The sequence below is a fragment of the Macaca nemestrina genome, chromosome 12 (genome assembly GCF_043159975.1).
Source record: "Macaca nemestrina isolate mMacNem1 chromosome 12, mMacNem.hap1, whole genome shotgun sequence".
Taxonomy (NCBI): Eukaryota; Metazoa; Chordata; class Mammalia; order Primates; family Cercopithecidae; genus Macaca; species Macaca nemestrina.
Window position 1 is genome coordinate 89999690 of NC_092136.1, and position 19344 is coordinate 90019033.

The 19344-nt window shown below is 34.4% G+C and overlaps 1 protein-coding gene across 1 annotated transcript in view; it reads right to left on the bottom strand.

The window, feature by feature from the left end:
- Positions 1 to 19344, bottom strand: part of LOC105484367 (cysteine and histidine rich domain containing 1) — a 23567-nt gene continuing 4223 nt past the window's right edge. The window contains exons 2-11 of the mRNA XM_011745901.3: positions 18621 to 18670; positions 15278 to 15334; positions 14127 to 14284; positions 11346 to 11449; positions 10375 to 10433; positions 6140 to 6210; positions 5027 to 5132; positions 2879 to 2998; positions 2389 to 2451; positions 1 to 2130 (exon numbers count right to left, since the gene is read on the bottom strand). Coding sequence (XP_011744203.1) covers positions 1984 to 2130; positions 2389 to 2451; positions 2879 to 2998; positions 5027 to 5132; positions 6140 to 6210; positions 10375 to 10433; positions 11346 to 11449; positions 14127 to 14284; positions 15278 to 15334; positions 18621 to 18670 — 935 coding nt within the window. The 3' untranslated portion in view covers positions 1 to 1983. The remainder of the gene's footprint in view (positions 2131 to 2388; positions 2452 to 2878; positions 2999 to 5026; positions 5133 to 6139; positions 6211 to 10374; positions 10434 to 11345; positions 11450 to 14126; positions 14285 to 15277; positions 15335 to 18620; positions 18671 to 19344) is intronic.

The following is a 19344-nucleotide window of genomic DNA, read 5'->3' on the forward strand; positions in this document are numbered from 1 at the left end:
GAAACAAATCAATAAGCTTTTTTTATTAACTTTTTTGACAAACTGAGAGTAAAACATATGCTACCTAATGATACAACTGTGTCCCTTTAAGTCTAAGATAAATATCATTCAGATTTTTATCTGGACAAGAAATTCAAAGGCTCCTTAAGAAGAAAGAAATGAAATACCATGGTCACTAATGTAACCAGACTAAATATAAAAGCCGTGTGTGTGTGTGTGTGTGTGTGTGTGTGTGTGTATAAAAATCAATGTTTTGATCAATGCAACTAATCTGAGGTTACAATAACTCACTGCTTTAAATAATATTTCAATTACATGTAAAGATTAAGATACTGTTTAGGGGAAAACAGCCTCAGAAAGAAGTATTAACAAAAAGGCATATTAATCATTACCTTTAATCAAACTAAGTATCAACCTTTCCCCTAACCCATAAAGACTTCATGTCTCTAAATGGTTCCTAAATCATGGAAGATAACTTGAAAAAATTTAAATACATCTCAAGGTATTAGATGCTTATGTACTCCATGTGGGTCCAACTTTTACTGCCCATATTTCTTGTCATGGTAGTGTAATGTCATGAAAGTCTGGTTGCCAGATCTTTTTGTTTTTATTTGTAACAGAGCTAAACCTTTTAACAATTATATTAACTACATCTAAGTTATTTGCTAATGGTAGTAGAATGATATATATGCTTTATTAACGAATATAGTACTTCTACAAATTTTTCTTTAAGAATTCCATAAATACCAAGGAAAAGAAAAGATTCAAGGGGTTTGGGAAATAAACCCCCTTTAATTTTAAATCTACATAAGTTTAATTTATCCCCAAACTTTCTAAGTTCTTCCAGAGTTCCGGCCTTCAGAATATTTCCTAATTTTTCTTCTTGAGCTCTGCACTGCCTCAAACATATCCAAACGATCTAATTCTGTGTTACCTATATTTAATATAAATAAAGTACAATATATAATCAACACTGTATCACTAGAATTGTGAAGCTCTTCATGACTTAAAAAAAAACTCCAAAAGAATTAAGCTATTTTATTTAACATGTAATAGTCATAAAGCAACTCTATATATTTAGTTTTCTGATATCCTAATGTATTTCCACAAACCTTTTAAGTCTACAATTTTATATAGTTTTCCATCAGGGAGGCAAGGTATATATAATTTCTTTTTATATTTAACTAAAGGTTTTAAGAGGGCTTAGTCTCTAAATCAGTAACAATCAGTCATAACACCATACAAACACATTTAAATATTCAGGAAAGAGGTTTTTAAGATTATTGCTTAGTCTTATAAAATGGTAAATTGTAACCAAATTGGTATCTCTGTATTCTTATTTATGTTTCCTATACTCTTACATCATACTGCTTGGCAAGTAATGTAAGTTTTGACATAATTTAAAAATTCAAGTAGTTGTAAACAAATTCTAATTTGTTAAACAATTCATATATTCCCCTTTATTTACTATACTCAGAATTAATCCTCCTTAAAAAAGTAATCATCCCACATAGAAAAAAACTGCAGAGCTTCATCTCTTCCTTAAATATTTTCAAGTACTGTAAGAACACAAATCCATGAAAAAACTGACTAAAATTTGATATTTCATCTTGCTTTACTAATTATGGAATAATACGAAGACATAAAAAAAAAGTTCCTTAATATTTCTCTGCTTAACAAAGAAATACAAAGAAATACTGCAATTATGGTTATGGGCTATTTTCCAGCCTCTTCAAGTAAAGGACACAACTATGGTTCCTACCAGTAAGGAGAAATGAATAATCAATCAATCTTACATAACAAAAAAGAAAGATGAGAGGCACAAAAAGACAAACTGACTTTGGCTTTTAAGAACTTAATGTTAACCCTGAAATGCCACATTCAATAACACAACAACAAAACAAAAGATTACAGCAGCAAGCCGCCACTTCACACAGTATTAAGAATTCTGAAATATGTAATAGCCTTCCTCCCATCTCCCATTCAATCTGTTGTGTCATCTTTTTGTTTTTCCTGCTTTTTAGCTGCAGGCAGTTCAAGGCTTGCCCACTGCATTGGTTCCGCTTTTCTCATATTGATTTCAATCTTTGTTGCAGTCATAGTTACATAACTTCGCTTTACATCAATCACCTGTAACATATCAAAGAGAATTACAGGAAACTTCGGTGGTTTTATTCGTCTCAGAGGAAAACATCAGACTTGCTTATGCCAATAATCTCAAATCCAAGCTTCTAAAGGCTTCTTTTATATCTAGACTTAAACTTTTTGGTAGGATACACTTTTAAGTTATGGATCTATACTTTGCATCAATGTTTACTACAGCACTGTCTTTTATTCTACAAATGATCTCTTATCAGAAAAAAATTATTATAAATTTGTAATACTTACACCCCATAATTTCACATTTTGATCAAATTCCTTCTCTCCTTCAAATACAATGTGCACATTTAACTGAAAAAGATATACACAGTTAATTGATCAAATTCAAACTGAAGATTTATGGAATCAAACACTGATTATAAAAATAAGACTGACAAAAATGAATTAAACTATTTTAAGAAACTGCCAATACTGTATTGTTTCATATGAGAAAAGCCGCTGACAAAAAAGAGTAATTGGCTTCAAGTTTCACACTGATAACTAAGTACTATATTACTTGATAAATCTACTACAATATCTCCAGAATGGTTCAGCAGTAACTCTATTATGCAGAAATCTTCATTTAAAATAGTTTCATAGATTTAATTTTTTTTAATGGGAGTCATTATAAAATCTTACCCACAAATCAGCTGAGATATAAACAATACTTCAAAATATAGTAACATAAAGAAGGATGTATAGAAAAGAATTTTTACTCAAAATTTTTAGATGTACTTACCAATGTGCTATTTGCTTCTACTCGACTAAGTTCTGGAAGTGAATTTTTAGCATATACTGAAATGGTAACTTCACCTCCGGTCTGATGCCAGTCATGTCTACATGGAACAACTTTTTTACCCTGTAATATAAGAGAAACTTTGTAAGTTAAAAAAGTGCCACATAATTTCTTAAAAAGAGGAATTTGACCCATCTAACTGAGAAAAAAACTACCATGCACAACTAAGCACTTATCTTTAAGGACAAAAAAATTCTCAATTTCCCAAGAGGCTTAAACAACAAAATATATCATGATACAAAGATTCTTCATAAATTTTATGATTTGAGAACACACTTACTCCTTCCCTTTGTTTTTCTCTTTTAGGACCATTAATATTGATGCACATTTAAAAAGACAACTTAAGAACTCCTACTTCATTTAATCCAATTTTAACATTCTGTAACCTACTAAGTACTGTCATCAAAACATTCTTTGAAGACTGAAATGAAAGACATTTGTTTACTGGGATAAATCAGATAACACCTTAACCTCATGCACTAGAAACCTTATTTATTTTCTACAAATCAGAACCTAGGAAAAAAAAATCTGACCAGTTATTACTTTCTTCCCATTTTAATAAACAACAAATGATTTTTGGATTTTTCTGAGTATGAAAATAATCCTTACATAACAGTAGTATACCGCCCTACCAGTATTTTTTTTTTATAGAGGCAAATGGTGATTTGTTATATAAACAAGAACAATTTAGTTACATAATTCAGGAAACTCTGAGACACTACTCTTGTAAACGGTACTATTTTCGTTTTGATAAAATTACATTAACTAAATTTCAATTATATATATCACTCACATTTTTGCCCTTAGCTACTAACTTACTTAAAACTTGCATACATTAAAAAACAAGAAAAATTACATCATTTTATCTAGGATTATACTTCCAAACTTAACATAAGAGAAAACAGTATTTTACTTTCTCAAACTTAAATTTTCAAACTTTTGGACTAATACAGATTCCCTCACTTTTTACTTAAAAACATTTCTGATAGTTTTGTGGTAGATGAACTTTTATAACTTCAGGGTATTTTCATAATATCCAACCATGTGTTATTAAAAAGCAGCAACTAGGGCCGGGTGCAGAGGCTCATGCCTATAATCTCAGCACTTTAGGAGGCCAAGGTGGGTGGATCACGAGGTGAGGAGTCCAAGATCAGCCTAGGCAAGATGGTGAAAATCCGTCTCTATAAAAAATACAAAAATTAGCCTGGCATGGTGGTGCGTGCCTGTAGTCCCAGCTACTGGGGAGGCTGAGGCAGGAGAACTGCTTGAACCTGGGAGGCAGAGATTGCAGTGAGCCTGCACTGCACTCCAGCCTGAGGAACAGAGTGAGACTCTGACTCAAGAAAACAAAAGGGCAGGGAGGGGCAGCAACTACAGAATACTCAAATATAGAAATCTCTAAATTAATTTGAAAATTTAATACATTATAAAATACATTAATAGCTAAAAGACAAAAACTTACTGAGCAATAAGTTGCTCATCCTCTTACAACTTAATGGGGTTTTGGGAAATTATTTGCATAGCCCCGAAGTCTTTTTAAAAAGGTCTCCAGGGAAGTCGGAAATGATGCTTTTTTCCCCCATTTTTGATAAATATCCCATTAGCAAGCAGAGGCATTCAGAATTCCACTGAAGCAAGACTGTAATCCTCCTCTCTGGCCACTAGATGGAGAATTTGTGCATCTGTAAATGACTGAAGTTTTAAGTGGCCAAAATAATAATCAGGTCTAAATGTTTTAACATCACCAAATTCATAGAAAAGTAATTTTTAAAAAACAAAAAGCAGGAAGAGGCCATGGAGCTGATTTTATTAATTAAAAAAGACAAAAATGCTTCAATTTTGTCAGGCTTAAATATTTCACAAAACCCCACAAGCTTGCATCAAAACAGACGATGGCTATTTTGTTCAAAAGGCAGTGCACTGGCAGCCTCACTCATATTCATTTTATTTTGTAGTCATATCAAAGCTCTATGGTGAAAAAAGAATACTTTAAAAAAAAAATCTAAAGACAGAATAATTTAAAATCTTTAAAAAATGACTCAGATGAATATAAACCCAGTGTGCTATTTTTGGAAGAGTTATGTTACTTACAGCATCTTTTTTAGTCCACATGTGTCTCCCTTTTGTACAGCCCTCTTGGGCTAAGAATGTATTAAAATCAGAAGTTTTTCTTCTACAACAGCTCCAGTATTTCATCCTTTAAATTATCACAGAAAAACTTCAGAAATAAAATCTCACAACCAATTAAATCCAGAAGTATTTTAGGGATAAATCTGATTTTTAAGAAGTCAGTTAAGTATACAACTCCAGTATTTTACAAGTGTCTAAGTTACTAAACAGCTAAAAATGAATGGACAGTATATCAGGAAGACTGTATTTTAAAACCAGGTTGCCATTTATTATAGTAATCTTGGCGTTCCTGAGTAGACACTTACAGAAATGATACCTGAAACACTTAGTCTTCCTGAATAAAGTCACTTAAAATCATCACCTATTCCAAATCCACTTTTCACTGACGGCTGACACTCCATTTTTTCTTGTGAAGCTACCAAAAACTTGTATGACCAAAGATTTATAATCTATTTCAATAAACCAATATAAACAAATTAAAAATGAATGATTATACAACAAATCCCAAAGTAGGTGAAACCTACTTATTGTTTGCTTGAGATAAATCAAAAACAGGAAGTCAAATATCATGGCAAAACTTCAGGTTTCAAGTCCTGAAGAATGTGGAAACAGAGTGGAAGATGTTTACATAGTGCTGCATTTCTGTAAACTAGAGCATAATATAGAAGAGAGGCTCTCAACTGCAGGACGTGGAAAAGTATGGGTCTTCTTGGGATAATGGTGTCTTAGTGCCCCAGGGCCCAAATTTCTAAATGCCCTGCAGTGTGTAGGACGGTCCTTCAAACAAAACATTTACCCGAAATAGACAGCATCACTTTTAAATACAGGATATAAAGAGAAACAGGTGGTTTATATCATAATGACCACTTAAGAACTGTAACCTTGTTTCTGTTTTCTCATGTATAAACATACAACATACAAACCCCTGTGTTTGTGTAGGCTATTGTGAAGATGTTAATGACAATGTAAGTAAAATGCCTAATAACACTGCATGGCAAACAATGTTTAAAGACAGAAAGGTTTAACTTTTTAAACTCTACCATAAAGTATTTTAGTAAGTCATGCATAAGTTACCCCTCATGGAAAATAGGTACTCCAGAATGATATACACAGACTTCTTCTAGACTCTCTAGACCCCGATATGTCTAAAAATGAAACAAAGAGGAAAAAAATTAGCTGTGCATCTCACAGTTACATATCATACATACTGCAGTACTGTTGACCTCTATGAACTTTGCAAAATACTTAAATGACAATTACCTAGAAAATTCATAAATCCATCCCACGCCATTCTGTTAAAAAATGAAAAATGATTCCCTTTTGGACTTGGTTAAGTTTTAGGTCCCTGTGAGAAAGTCATATTAAGATACTTTCAGCCTTTTAAGTATGAGATCCCATCCAATCATATTCAAGTACTTACTTAGTACTAATTTAGAAAACAATGTTGAAACCAAGGGATTAATACTCTCAATAGAAATACAGTTATGGCATGACTTATGTGTATAGTAAACTCCATGTAGGTATTATCAAATAATATGAGAAATCTAATAAGCAATTCTGGAAGTTCTAGAGTGATGGTGATTTCTTATCCCTATAAAGGGTAAAATGAGCTGCAGACCTATATATATATCCAGGGTTTGTCTGGAAGATCCGGGCCCCATTGCTGCTGTAGATGGAGGCTCTACAGATGAATTCACAAAAAATTATGTTAATAAAACATGGATGTAGCCAGTAGTATATTTTCTATTTTTGTATTTATAGCACTACCTACAAACAGAAAATTCTGTGTTTATCTTTTATAAATCCAAAGTACAGTACTAGATGTGTATATCTCCTTATTTCACAAGAACACAAAACTTGGTATGTTAGCATCTACTAAACTTAATGTTACTGCCCCCACATTCTATTCTTTTCCCCATATTATTTGATGGCACCATACAGACTCAGTTTGTCAAAGCAAAATCCATTAGTTCCTTTTCAGCATCTCCTCTCCCTCCACCCATAGGTAGTCTATAATGAAATCTCATCAATTTGACTTGAATATATCAATTTGTTGATCTTCCTCATAAGCTTGCAGACTTTAAGCAGACTATACTAACAAGTTTCTACTATTTCTCAGTCTTTGGTTTCTATTTTCTACTATCTAATTATCAAATTACTATCACCCTCTTGTTTAAAGTTCTTTACATCCATGTCACACCTTATACATTAATCAGTTCTAGGTCATTTACATATTTAAATGTGCCTCCATATGAGAAAACACTCACAGCCCTGAAGTAAGCAATGGTTTCTTAAATAGAACACAGAAAGCACTAGTCATAAAGAAAATGATGGACAAAGTGGATTTTGTTAAAATTAAAAAGCCTGTGTTTATCAAAGTCATCATTAAGACAGTGAAAAAGCACAGAATTTCTGACAAGAGTCACAGATAAAATACATAAAGAATTCCTACAAATTGGTAGGAAAGAGACATTAGAGAGACAAGTAAAAGATTCTGCACACTTCACAAGAGGATATACAAATGGCTAATAAACATACATAAAAGCAGTCATGATGAAGGAAGTACAAATCAAAACCATGATGAAAACACTACACACACTAGAATGGTTAAAACACACAAAAAAATGGTACAACAAAATGTTAACAAACTGTAGGACAACTTGAATCAGCCTCACATACTGCTGGTAGAAATACAACCACTTTGGAAAACTATGTGGAAGTATCTGTTAATGCTAGAGATATACAGATGGGCATACCTAATCCAAAATCTGTTAACTTTTTGAGAGCCAACATGACAATTAAAGAAAATACTCATGGAGCATTTCAGATTAGGGATGCTGAACTAATTGATAAGTATAATGCACATACGCCAAAATTTTTTAAAAAATCCAAAATACTAGAAATGGAAATGTGTATATGTGTCATAAAAGTCATGCACAAGAATGTTCATAATATGGTGGGTGCGGTGGCTTCACGCCTGTAATCCCAGCACTTTGGGAGGCCAAGGTGGGTGGATCACCTGAGGTTCAGGAGTTTGAGACCAGCCTGGCCAACATGGTGAAACCTTGTCTCTAGTAAAAATACAAAAATTAGTCAGGCGTGGTGGGGGGCGCCTGTAAACCCAGCTAGCTACTCAGGAGGCTGAAGCAGAAGAATTGCTTGAACCTGGGAGGTGGAGGTTGCAGTGAGCCGAGATCCTACCATTGCACTCCAGGGTGGGTGACAAGAGCGAAACTCCATCTCAAAAAGAATGTTCATAATAGCATTATTAAAAAATTTTTTTAAATTAAAGGACAAATAAAGTAGAAATTATTTGTGGCACATTCAAATAATGACATACTTTAAAGAAATACAAAGACAAAACCGTAACTACATGCAACAAAGATAAATAAAACAAGCATTATTACACAGAAGAAGACAAACACGAGTACATATTCTATGGTTATTTTTACATTAAACTCTGAAACAGAAAAAAACCTATGTTGATTGACAGAAAAACATTTGAGGGAGATAATGAATGAGAAAACACATAAGGAGTGCTCTACACTGCTGGTGTGTTTAACTTTGTGAAAATCCCTTCAGCTATAAATTTATATTGGTATATCCTTTAACAAACTTCAATGCTATGTTTCAATGAAAAAGACTAAAAATTTCTTCGATTTCAATGGCCTCCACAATCTAACGTACGATCTAACTTCCCTGCACCGCTAAACCCTTTTAGGATCTGGCCAGGTCTACTTATCTCTATTAATCTCAACTCCAGAGCAGCAAATTTGTAACATTACATCATTTTCTCTATACTTCTGCTATTACTTATGCTTGAAATACCCTTTCTCTGTTTTTCCTGTCATTCACTTTTCAAAACGCATCTGATACCTTCTCCTTGATCTTCCTCTATTACCCTACCATTTGCATTGCCTTCCCCACTCCAGTAATTCTCTTTTATCTACTACTTCTACCTCATACACATGTAAATACAATTATATCTCCATTCCTTAAATGATCTAAAATTTAACATGAGGAAAAAGTACAAACCTGCCCCCACCCCATTTTCACCTTGTTGGTCAATGGTGTCACCAATCACCCAGATGCTTGAATTCCCTTCACATCAAATCCATTAGCAAATCCTGCTAATACAGGCAGATGCTCCTTTGCTTACAACGTGGTTATAGCCTGATAATACCATTGTTAAGTCAAAAAAACCTTAAATTACACCGTGGTAAGTTGGGAACCACCTGTACTTTATATTCTATCTTTCATTCTACATGCACTGTTCTAAGCATTGAAGATACAAGAACAACAAAAATCCCTATCCTCACAACTTTTACTCAGCAGGGGGGTTAGATGATATAGATCAGAAGCAAAATAAGTATGCAAAATAATATAAAGTCATAAAAGCAATGGAGAAAAAAGGAAAGGGAGAAGAAATACTGGAGGATATGCAAGTTTTGTATCAAGTAGCAAGAGGTAGGAAAAGGCCTTACTGGTATGTTCGACTGCATCCCACATTTAATCACTTCTAAACAAACTACTCTCCAATCACATTATCTGGTCTTCCATAATAGCATCCTAGCTGGTTTCTCTTCTTCCAGTTCCACTCCTGCTCCCTCACTACATATTTACCATTCACCAGTCACAGAATCTTTTTAAAACCCTTCCGTAAAGCAAGTAATAGCTTCTCATAATACTTAGAATAAAGCCCAAATACCTCATCCTGGCTCAAAAGAACCACCATAATTTTGTCTCTCTCTCTCACCTGCTATCCTTGCCCAAGCTCTACAGACCTTGTTATTCCTTGAATAGCCAAGTTCTAAAGCCTCTGCTCATGCTACTGCATCCAAAACACTTCACCCAGGTTGACATAATCCATCCAGTACAATATGAAGATTTCTGATTTTTCTGATTTAGTGTTACTATCGCAAGAAGGGCTAAGCACTCGTTAGTATGTTTTCTTATCATCCTGATTTTGTAATATCTACCTAACTATTTGTTGCTCTTCTCCCCATTCTAGAATATCAGCTCCATAAGAACAGAAATGTTTGCTTTATTTGATACTATGTCTCCAGCCCATAAAATGTCTGGCACATAATAAGTGCTCAGTAAATGTTAAGTAAATTGGAATTACTTATTTTCATTATTCTACCGGACATGATGCTACTCAGTCTCTTATCCATGATTGTAGCCCTAGTCCCCAGCATAATGTCCAATATATAACATGCATCCAAATGTTTGAATTGAGTCAGTGAACTGCGCTTTTCTCAAAATTAAAATTTTACTTCATAACACATCACGAATCTTGTAATACATACCTTTGAACACCCTCCATTCTTACATGAGGTCCCAATCTTAATTTCATCATTGTCTTCTTCTGAAACAAAGAAAAAAAAATCAAGTTTAAAAGTTAAAATAGAACTTCACTGTGGCATCATTCTTAAAAAGTAGGTTTTCCCAGAAAACAACACTTTTTAAAAAATGACTGACTAGGTTTTGCTTATATCCCCAAAATGATATATGACACATTTCTTCTTCTTATTTTCTTTTGAGGACCTGGTGTCTTCGACAATGCAGGAAACAACTTTTTCCATAACAAAATGTTATATCCAATATTTTAACTTTGTAAAATAAATCATGAAAGGGTGTTTTTCTCCCATGGTACCAGGTATAAAGTCAGAGAATAGTGAATACATTTTGTATAATGTACAAGAAAACATTTTAAAATATCAAAGAAATTTAGCTGATTCTTAAAAAAATAATGAACCTGAGAGGCCTGAGAGGCCGAGACGGGCGGATCACGAGGTCAGGAGATGGAGACCATCCTGGCTAACACAGTGAAACCCCGTCTCTACTAAAAAATACAAAAAAGTAGCCGGGCGAGGTGGCGGGCGCCTGTGGTCCCAGCTACTCGGGAGGATGAGGCAGGAGAATGGCGTAAACCCGGAAGGCGGAGCTTGCAGTGAGCTGAGATCCGGTCACTGCACTCCAGCCTGGGCGGCAGAGTGAGACTGTCTCAAAAAAAAAAAAAAAAAAAAAAAAAAAAAAAAAAAAAATGAACCATAAAAGAAAAAAAATTTAATATACGTTCTCATTTTGAATAAAGACATGGAATTAAAATATTAGGCATATTTGTAGTTTTTCATATCTGACATTTAGAAGAAAAAAGTTTCTTAACTACAATTTGCTACTTTTCCCTATTTATATGCAGTAAACTACTGTTCTCTCTTTTGGATAACTGCTTAACTGCACCATAAAATAATTACAATAAAACAAAATAAAATCTTACCTTTTTTATCTTCTTCATTCCCTGATGACAGTTTAAGTTTATCAAGTGCTTGTTTTAGGGAGGCAGATATTTTTAATTCCAAATTTGTCATTGGTTCATCTGGGCTGGAGAATTTTGAAACCTTATTACCATTATTTATATACCAAAATATTTCTTTGTACTCCAAATTAAAAACCTTAAAAGTTTTTTGAGAAACCAAATGCTTTGGGAATCAAATGATTCTCATTAAAAAGTTAAAAGAAGGTGTTTTATAAATAATTGTTACAATGTATCTACATTCTGTCTTAACAGAAAAGCTCCTTATATTAGAATAGCAAGTCTCAAATAATCACGCTATTGTCAGCATATTTAATTATTAATCAGTTGCACTAACGAGAAGGGAATAAAGACTAGGAATTCAACTTTTTCAAGATGAGTAATGCTGAGGAAGGGACCATAATGTACTTTTACATCCCATGCCCAAGCAAATGCTGAGCACATAATGAACATGAAATATAAGTAAGTTCTAAGTGAATCCATACTCACTTCTACCAGTGGGGATAATTTATGTGGACACTGGCATATGGATCTGTAAATTCAGATATAATCGCATTGCAAGGCAATTTCAGTAGGGTTAAAAAAACATCTAATATTTCATAATGGCTAAGTGTTGTATACACAATTTATTTAAGTACATTCAATAAATAAGTAGTAATAATATTAATAAACACAGCAACAAAAACAAAAATTGCAGGCTATTTGTTCTATATCCACAATGAAAAATCTGACGAAAGAGGCATTTTAAAAGTACATAGGCAAGGCATGGTCACTTATGCCAGTAATCCCAACACTTTTGGGAGGTTGAGACAAGAGGACTGCTTGAAGCCTGGGCAACAAAGAACCCTGTCTAGCAAAAAATAGAAAATATTAGTCAGTCACTGATACAGTTTCCCTGTGCCCCCACCCAAATCTCATCTCAAATTCTAGCTCCCATAATCCCCACAAGGTGTGTGAGGGAGCTGGTGGGAGGTAACTGAATCATGGGGATGCATTTTTCACACGCTGTTCTCATGATAGCGAATACGTCTCAGAAGATCTGATGGTTTTTTCTTGCCTGCCACCATGTAAAACATTGCTTTATTACTCCGTCTGCCTTCTGCCATGATTGTGAGGCCTCCTCAGCCATATGGAACTGTGAGGCCATTAAACCTCTTTTTCTTTATAAGTCACTTAGTCTTGAGTGTTTCTTCCTAACAGTGTGAATATAGTAATAGTAGCATACACCTATAGTTCCAGGGAGGGGTAGGCAGGAGGATGGCTTGAGCCCAGGAGTTCAAGGCTGCAGTGAGCTATAATGCCACTGCATTACAGCCTGGGAAAGACAGGGACTGTTCCTCTTAAAAAAAAAAAAAAAAGTATGTAAAAACCTACATCCTCATAATTTGTGTAATACCACTAAATGAATTTAGGATAAAATATTTAATTTTTCTCACCTCATTGCCTTTTTTCTTTTCCTTTTTTAAAGAGTCAATCTCAAGATCCTCCTGCCTCAGCCTGAGTAGCTGCAACTACATGAGCACACCACTAAACCCCGCTAATTTTTTTTTTTCTTGGAGAGATAGGATCTGGTTCAGATTGGTCTCAAACTCCTGGGCTCAAAGGAACCTCCCTCCTGGGCTTCTCAAAGTGCTGGATTATGAGCTTGAGCCACAGTGCCTGCCTCTTACTGCCCTTTAGTAAAATAATGGCTCAACATTTAAAGAAAAAATTAACTCATACTATTACAGTATAGACTCTATTATATTACTAAAGAGATTAACAATGAGCCATGACGGAAGTTTTGTCTTTTCCCAATTATTTTTCTAACTGCTAAATTGGCCAACAAGGCATTCAATGGTTTCTTCTAACTATGAAGATGGAGAGAGAATAAAATCATCCTGAGTAGTTTCCTTAGCAATAATCTGTACTCAGAGTGTAATGAACAAATAAGCACCTAAAGTTTCTTAGGGTTCTTGTCTTGGTTCTATATTATTCAATACTCTATAAATTTATTTAAGTAGGATCAATGGAGAATAAAGGGAAAATCCTGAGTTCACAGCATGAATAAAAATTGCAATAGATGCCTACTTGCAGCCAAAAAAAAATTCATTTTTTTTTTAAGTTCTGAAGTTTTCTTCTAAAACAATTTAGTACTCAAGTGTAGCATGAAGAAGACCTGGTTCAACAAAGGTACTCAATATACATGCGTGGGAATACAGAGTCTGGTTATCAGAAGGTGAGTATGAAGAATCTGTACAATTCTATTGCACAATGAGCAAAAGTTTTTTTTAAGACTTTCACAAATATGTCACCTAAATCAAATGCATTAAAAATTGACCAGTAGTAATGAGATTAACAGTAGTTTTCAGGGATCTGAAAGTAAAGATGGATGATTAGGCCTCTGCATTATTTTCTACTTCAAACAGATTCCATGACACGGAAAACTGCGTCAAAGAATTTTACCATGCCACAGTGAAAAAGATGCACAAGAAAAATGTGTGACTTCCCTACCCTGATGATACATGTCCCTGTAATTATGACAATACAATATGCAAATCTGTTATGTGGTTGTATTGTGTACATGCTCTCAAGTTGAAGAGATATAAAAATTTAAGGCAGATTTAAGGGAGAAACCAAATGGTTCAAAGCTTGGTGGCCTACATAGTAGCTACAAATGGTATCATGCTAAATCATAATGGAAAGTACCATGCACAAGTGCTACTATTGAAGTGTGACAAAAATATGTAACTATATAAAGTATACCTTGGTCTTTTTATTGCTTCTACTGGCTTAGGGGCTTGAATGATGTGTTCCTGAAATTTAGGTTTTAATTCAGATAGTTCCTTCTTCTCAGTAGTCTTGACTTCAGGTTTGACTGGCTCAGGTGGCTTCTCACTATTATGTCTACCTTTTGTACAGCCCTGTTAATGAAAGATATTCATTAAGAGCTATATATTTTACATTTCATGATAGAAACACTATCTTTTCGATTCTTTATGGATTCTACTTCATGTTTTCTCCAGTTTCATTACATTGATTTTAAGAAATTAAAAATAGAATTCCAAATGTGCTATATTTGCTCAATCTCTGAATGCTTTTTAAAAAAGTTTTTGAATTACACTTCATAAACATCTACTTATTCGATTAAAAATATAGCATAAACTTCTTGTTTACAGAGGAATTCTGGAGAATCTCACAAAGAACTGTAAAAAATAGTTTCACATAAAAATCTGTTACTCAAAAAGGTCTCAATTTGAGACCTAGTTCTCAACATACTTATTAGTTACATGACCTTAAGCATGACAATCTTTTTAAACCTCCATTTCCTCATTTGTAAAATGGAGGTAATCTTGGGTAAGATATTTTCTGAAAGGGTTAAATAATATAATGCCTGGCACATTTGGCAGGTGATAACCTTCAACAAATGTTAGTTACTTTTCTACTACATTCTACTGAATTATATATACTCTTTAACACCTCTGAAATAATACAATCAATAGCATTATCAGTTTGTTAGTAGCTTTAGTTTTCTTAGTGGTATATAAAATGGTTTTATATAAAAGTGATATATAAAATATTTCAACAGTATCTTAGATAAAACTTTATCATTCCTAACTGAAAAGGCTTTAAATTGTTGCTTACCACTTTATCCTTCTTGATGTTCTTTCAACATAACAGAAAGAACAAATCTAAAATGATAAGCAGGTAACTCATATCTTAAAACGTTAACTTCCAAAACAGATTCTTTATTTTACAAGCTGTGGAAGGGAGATGAGCTGCTTTTTAAAAGGTGTTATCTGCAAGTTGATGAAGACACCAATCAATCTGTATCAGAAATCAGACTCCTCAAATCTGAAGCTTTCTGTAACATGTGTTTTTAGGAAGATAATCTAGAAAAAAAAATTAGTACTTACTACAATGCTTAAGAAATCAGAAAAATCAGTTGTTCTTCTCTTACAGCAAGACCAACCCTATGGAAAACAAGAGAAAGAAATTAAAAACTCTATTTGCATGGGAACCACGACCCACTAAAACACTCTACTTACACTTATCTACTTGAATCCTGCAGTAACTTGCGTATACATAGAGTGTAAAATTTCAGTGTTGCATATAATTCACCTAATCAAGTAAAATGAATATTAATCTTTGATTTTTAAAAAACCAATTAACCAATGTTAAAGTGATTTGCGTTGTGCCCTATCATCAAGGGAAGCACCTTTATAAAACAAAAACGGCTTTTCTTTTCAACAATCGGGTCTGCTTATTAGAAGAAAAACACATTATAATTCCTAAAACTATCACATAAAGAATATTCAAAATAAGTATAGGTATTTTACTTTTAAAATCTACTAAGTTAGGCCGGGCGCGGTGGCTCAAGCCTGTAATCCCAGCACTTTGGGAGGCCGAGACGGGCGGATCACGAGGTCAGGAGATCGAGACCATCCTGGCTAACACGGTGAAACCCCGTCTCTACTAAAAAATACAAAAAAAAACTAGCCGGGCGAGGTGGCTGGCGCCTGTAGTCCCAGCTACTCGGGAGGCTGAGGCAGGAGAATGGCGTAAACCCGGGAAGCGGAGCTTGCAGTGAGCCGAGATCGCGCCACTGCACTCCAGCCTGGGTGACAGAGCCAGACTCCGTCTCAAAAAAAAAAAAAAAAAAAAAAATCTACTAAGTTAACGATAATAACTATAATTTAGTTTTTAAACAAAATCTATTACAGTTTCACAATAAGCATTCTATCTTCAGAACAACAAAGATTAACTAACACAGTAGCCAAAGCACTGTTAAGTCTTTGAAGGTGATCTTTTCAGTGAGAAGCATAAAGACACAGAAACTATTACTATTTGTAACTTTTGAACAATCAGGTAGTTTACCAAAAAATGGTTTTAATAATTATCTCTTAATCCCAATGTTTATAGAGAATAGGGAAACAACAATGCAAAATCTCAAAACGTGGAACTTCAGATGAAGATTTGGGACTAAATTCAGATTAAGAGGCAACTTTGCACACATCCAGCTGGACCTCGCTGATTTTCAAAAGACTGCATAAAAATTAGGTAGTGATTTTTCTCATAATATGCACCTGTAGGTTCCTTTTCTTTAAAGGTAATTTCAAATATCCTATAATTCAACTTTTCCTTTATTTTGAAATTTAATTATCTTTTGCTCTGAGATGTAGATCAATCACTACAACCTTAAATATAGGGTTTAAATAGCATCAATAATATAGTCAACAGAAAAGTTATTCTATAAAAGTTTTACTGTCTTAATCATGTACTGAATTATGTCAGATACTGTGATACATACATGTAAAATATGATATAGGCCAGCTGTTCCCAAATGCCAATCTGGATTCTATGCTAGTCTTCAGTACAATGAGAAAAGGAAAGATAAATTTAAGTTATGTGAATATAAGGTTGCTAGTTGTCTTTTTTCAGCAAGATTGTCCTTTTCTCCGAACATGCCCCTTCCAATACTAAAACAGTCTTTCTTTTGTCAATGCAATGTTTAACTTCTTACTTTGTCAATCAACTAGTATCCCTTTATTGATGTATATACATTGTGTCTGAAATCTTCTGGACTGTGAGATCCAATAACCTTGGAAAGTCTAGGATTTTAAGAAATGGTTATAAAATAGAGACCATAATAAACACTACAACTGCAGAAGAGAGAGAAGCAAAAATATTTCCAAGTGAAATCATTAAGACTTGGACTGATTAACAACGCGGTAAGAGAAAAAACAGGCAATGGACCAAATGATCAGAAAGTCAGTAGTATCATTATTAGAAGCAGTAAAGTTGAGAGGCAGACTACTTTTGGAATACACGGTACACACTAGAAACTGGTCTGACGTTGCCAATGAGACACATAAATAGAAATGTGTTGTAAGAGCCACCGGCGTAGAGGTGACATTTGAGAAAACGAATGAATGAACTGAATGAGAGAAAACAGCCAAAGGTTACCTTTAACAGCTAAGAGGAAAACAGCATAAGGAAAAAAAGAAAAAGATACCGTAAAACAAAAATAGCAGAATAAATGGCAGTCTAGGAAAGATAAAATTCCCCAAAAGGAAAAATAAACATTTCCACAGCACCACAGTTTCCACCACCACAAAGATTTGTAAAAACTAAAAAAATGTATGGAGGAATAAGGTCTCAACTTGTCCTACTGAATGTCTTCTGTTTTCCTCACTCAGGACTAACCAGACTAATACATCTTTTGTTAGATTTGGTGGTGTAACAGTGAAGTGCCAAAACAGTCTAACTACTCTCTGGAAGGTATAATTAGACATTTAAAGGGCACCAACAATACTTAAACATGTTTAAGACTCCTTATGTTCCTGAGAACCAAAGTTGCAGAACCTAAACCCATGGCAGCCCTATCACAGCATTATCTTTTGAGATATACAAAGGAAACTCCTTAAATGTATCATATTATCATGAATTTTAAAAAGACGATCAGCAAAAATCTAGTCAAACAACACTGTACTAATTCTCCATAACATCAAAGAAGTATAGCTGGAAAACAGGTAACGTTTCTTTTAAGTAAAAACACACTAAACTTACATGTCTGTCCGGAGACTGGCACTTCTGTCCCGAGACTGGCACTAAGTGTTTATAACAATCTTTTCTAAAATTCAGAGCTGTTATTAGCCAGTAGTGACAGACTGAGATTCAATATGACTACTCTATTTCCCCCCAAAATTAGAAAAGTGAAGAAAGGGGTGCAGAAAATGAAAATAAAGACCAGGCACGGTAATCCCAGCACTTCGGGAGGCTGAGGCAGGTGGATCATCTGAGGTCAGGAGTTTGAGACCAGCCTGGCCAACATGATGAAACCCTGTCTCTACTAAAAATACAACAATTAGCTGCTCATGGTGGCGGGAGCCTGTAATCCCAGCTCCTCAGGAGGCTGAGGTGGAATCGCTTGAACCCAGGAGGCAGAGGTTGCAGCAAGCTGAGATCGCGCCACTGCAGTCCAACCTGGGTGACACAGTGAGACTCCATCTCAAAAAAAAAAAAAAACACACACACAAGAGAGAGAATTAAAATACAATTTTATAACTGGAAAAGACCTTAAGATCACCATCTACTGGCTTTTCTTTGCCTTTAGTGGAAAAGGCCACTTAAAGCACCCCCCCTCCAAAGGTCATTAAGAACTCACCAGCTGAGAAAAAAAAGACGAGAAAATAAAGATTTAGTATTACATCTCTCAATTCACTACAGTTATGAAGAAAATGAAAATATACTTCCTACCTTCAATGCATCGTGAAAGACTGGAACACCTGGGTGGTATGTGCAAGCATCTGCAGAAAACAGAAGAAAAAAAAGTACCACTCTTTTTACAATGAAGAAAAATATATATATGATCATCTCCTTAAGGTGTTAACCTTTAATCCTTTTACCAAACGCAGATACTTTAAAAAGGTACAAATGACTGAGTTTGATGCGCAGCACAAAGTGTACTATATTAAAATAAGTAATAATTCTAATTCAAGAGTATGATGACTAAAGATAAAAATGCAGAATTCTTTACGTGTAACAATTATATTTTATATTCCCTTAATCTTGGTAGTAAAATTTGTTTAGTACCAAAACTTCAAACCCCCAAATTTTGACCAGCATTTTTCAAATCTGCTTTTACAAATATACTATCAGACTTGAAGTATTCTTACGTGCATTAATCCATAAAGGTTTCACAAGAGATTTCCTAAAAGGCATTTTGTAATAACAGGCTCAAGATTTTAAATACTGTAAAGATTTTTTGCAGTATCTAATTGCTAATTTAACTTTCCTAGACAGCAGTCAATTCCTAGCTACAAACCTCACTAAAAAGACGACTAGAGCGCCTCTGCCCGCCCCCCCTCCCTCTCCCCACACCGTCTGGGAAGTGAGGAGGAGCGTCTCTGCCCGGCCGCTGTGCAACCTTCCAAGTGTGAAGTGACAGCCGTGTGTGTGATATTTCTGCCTTCCCCAAGTG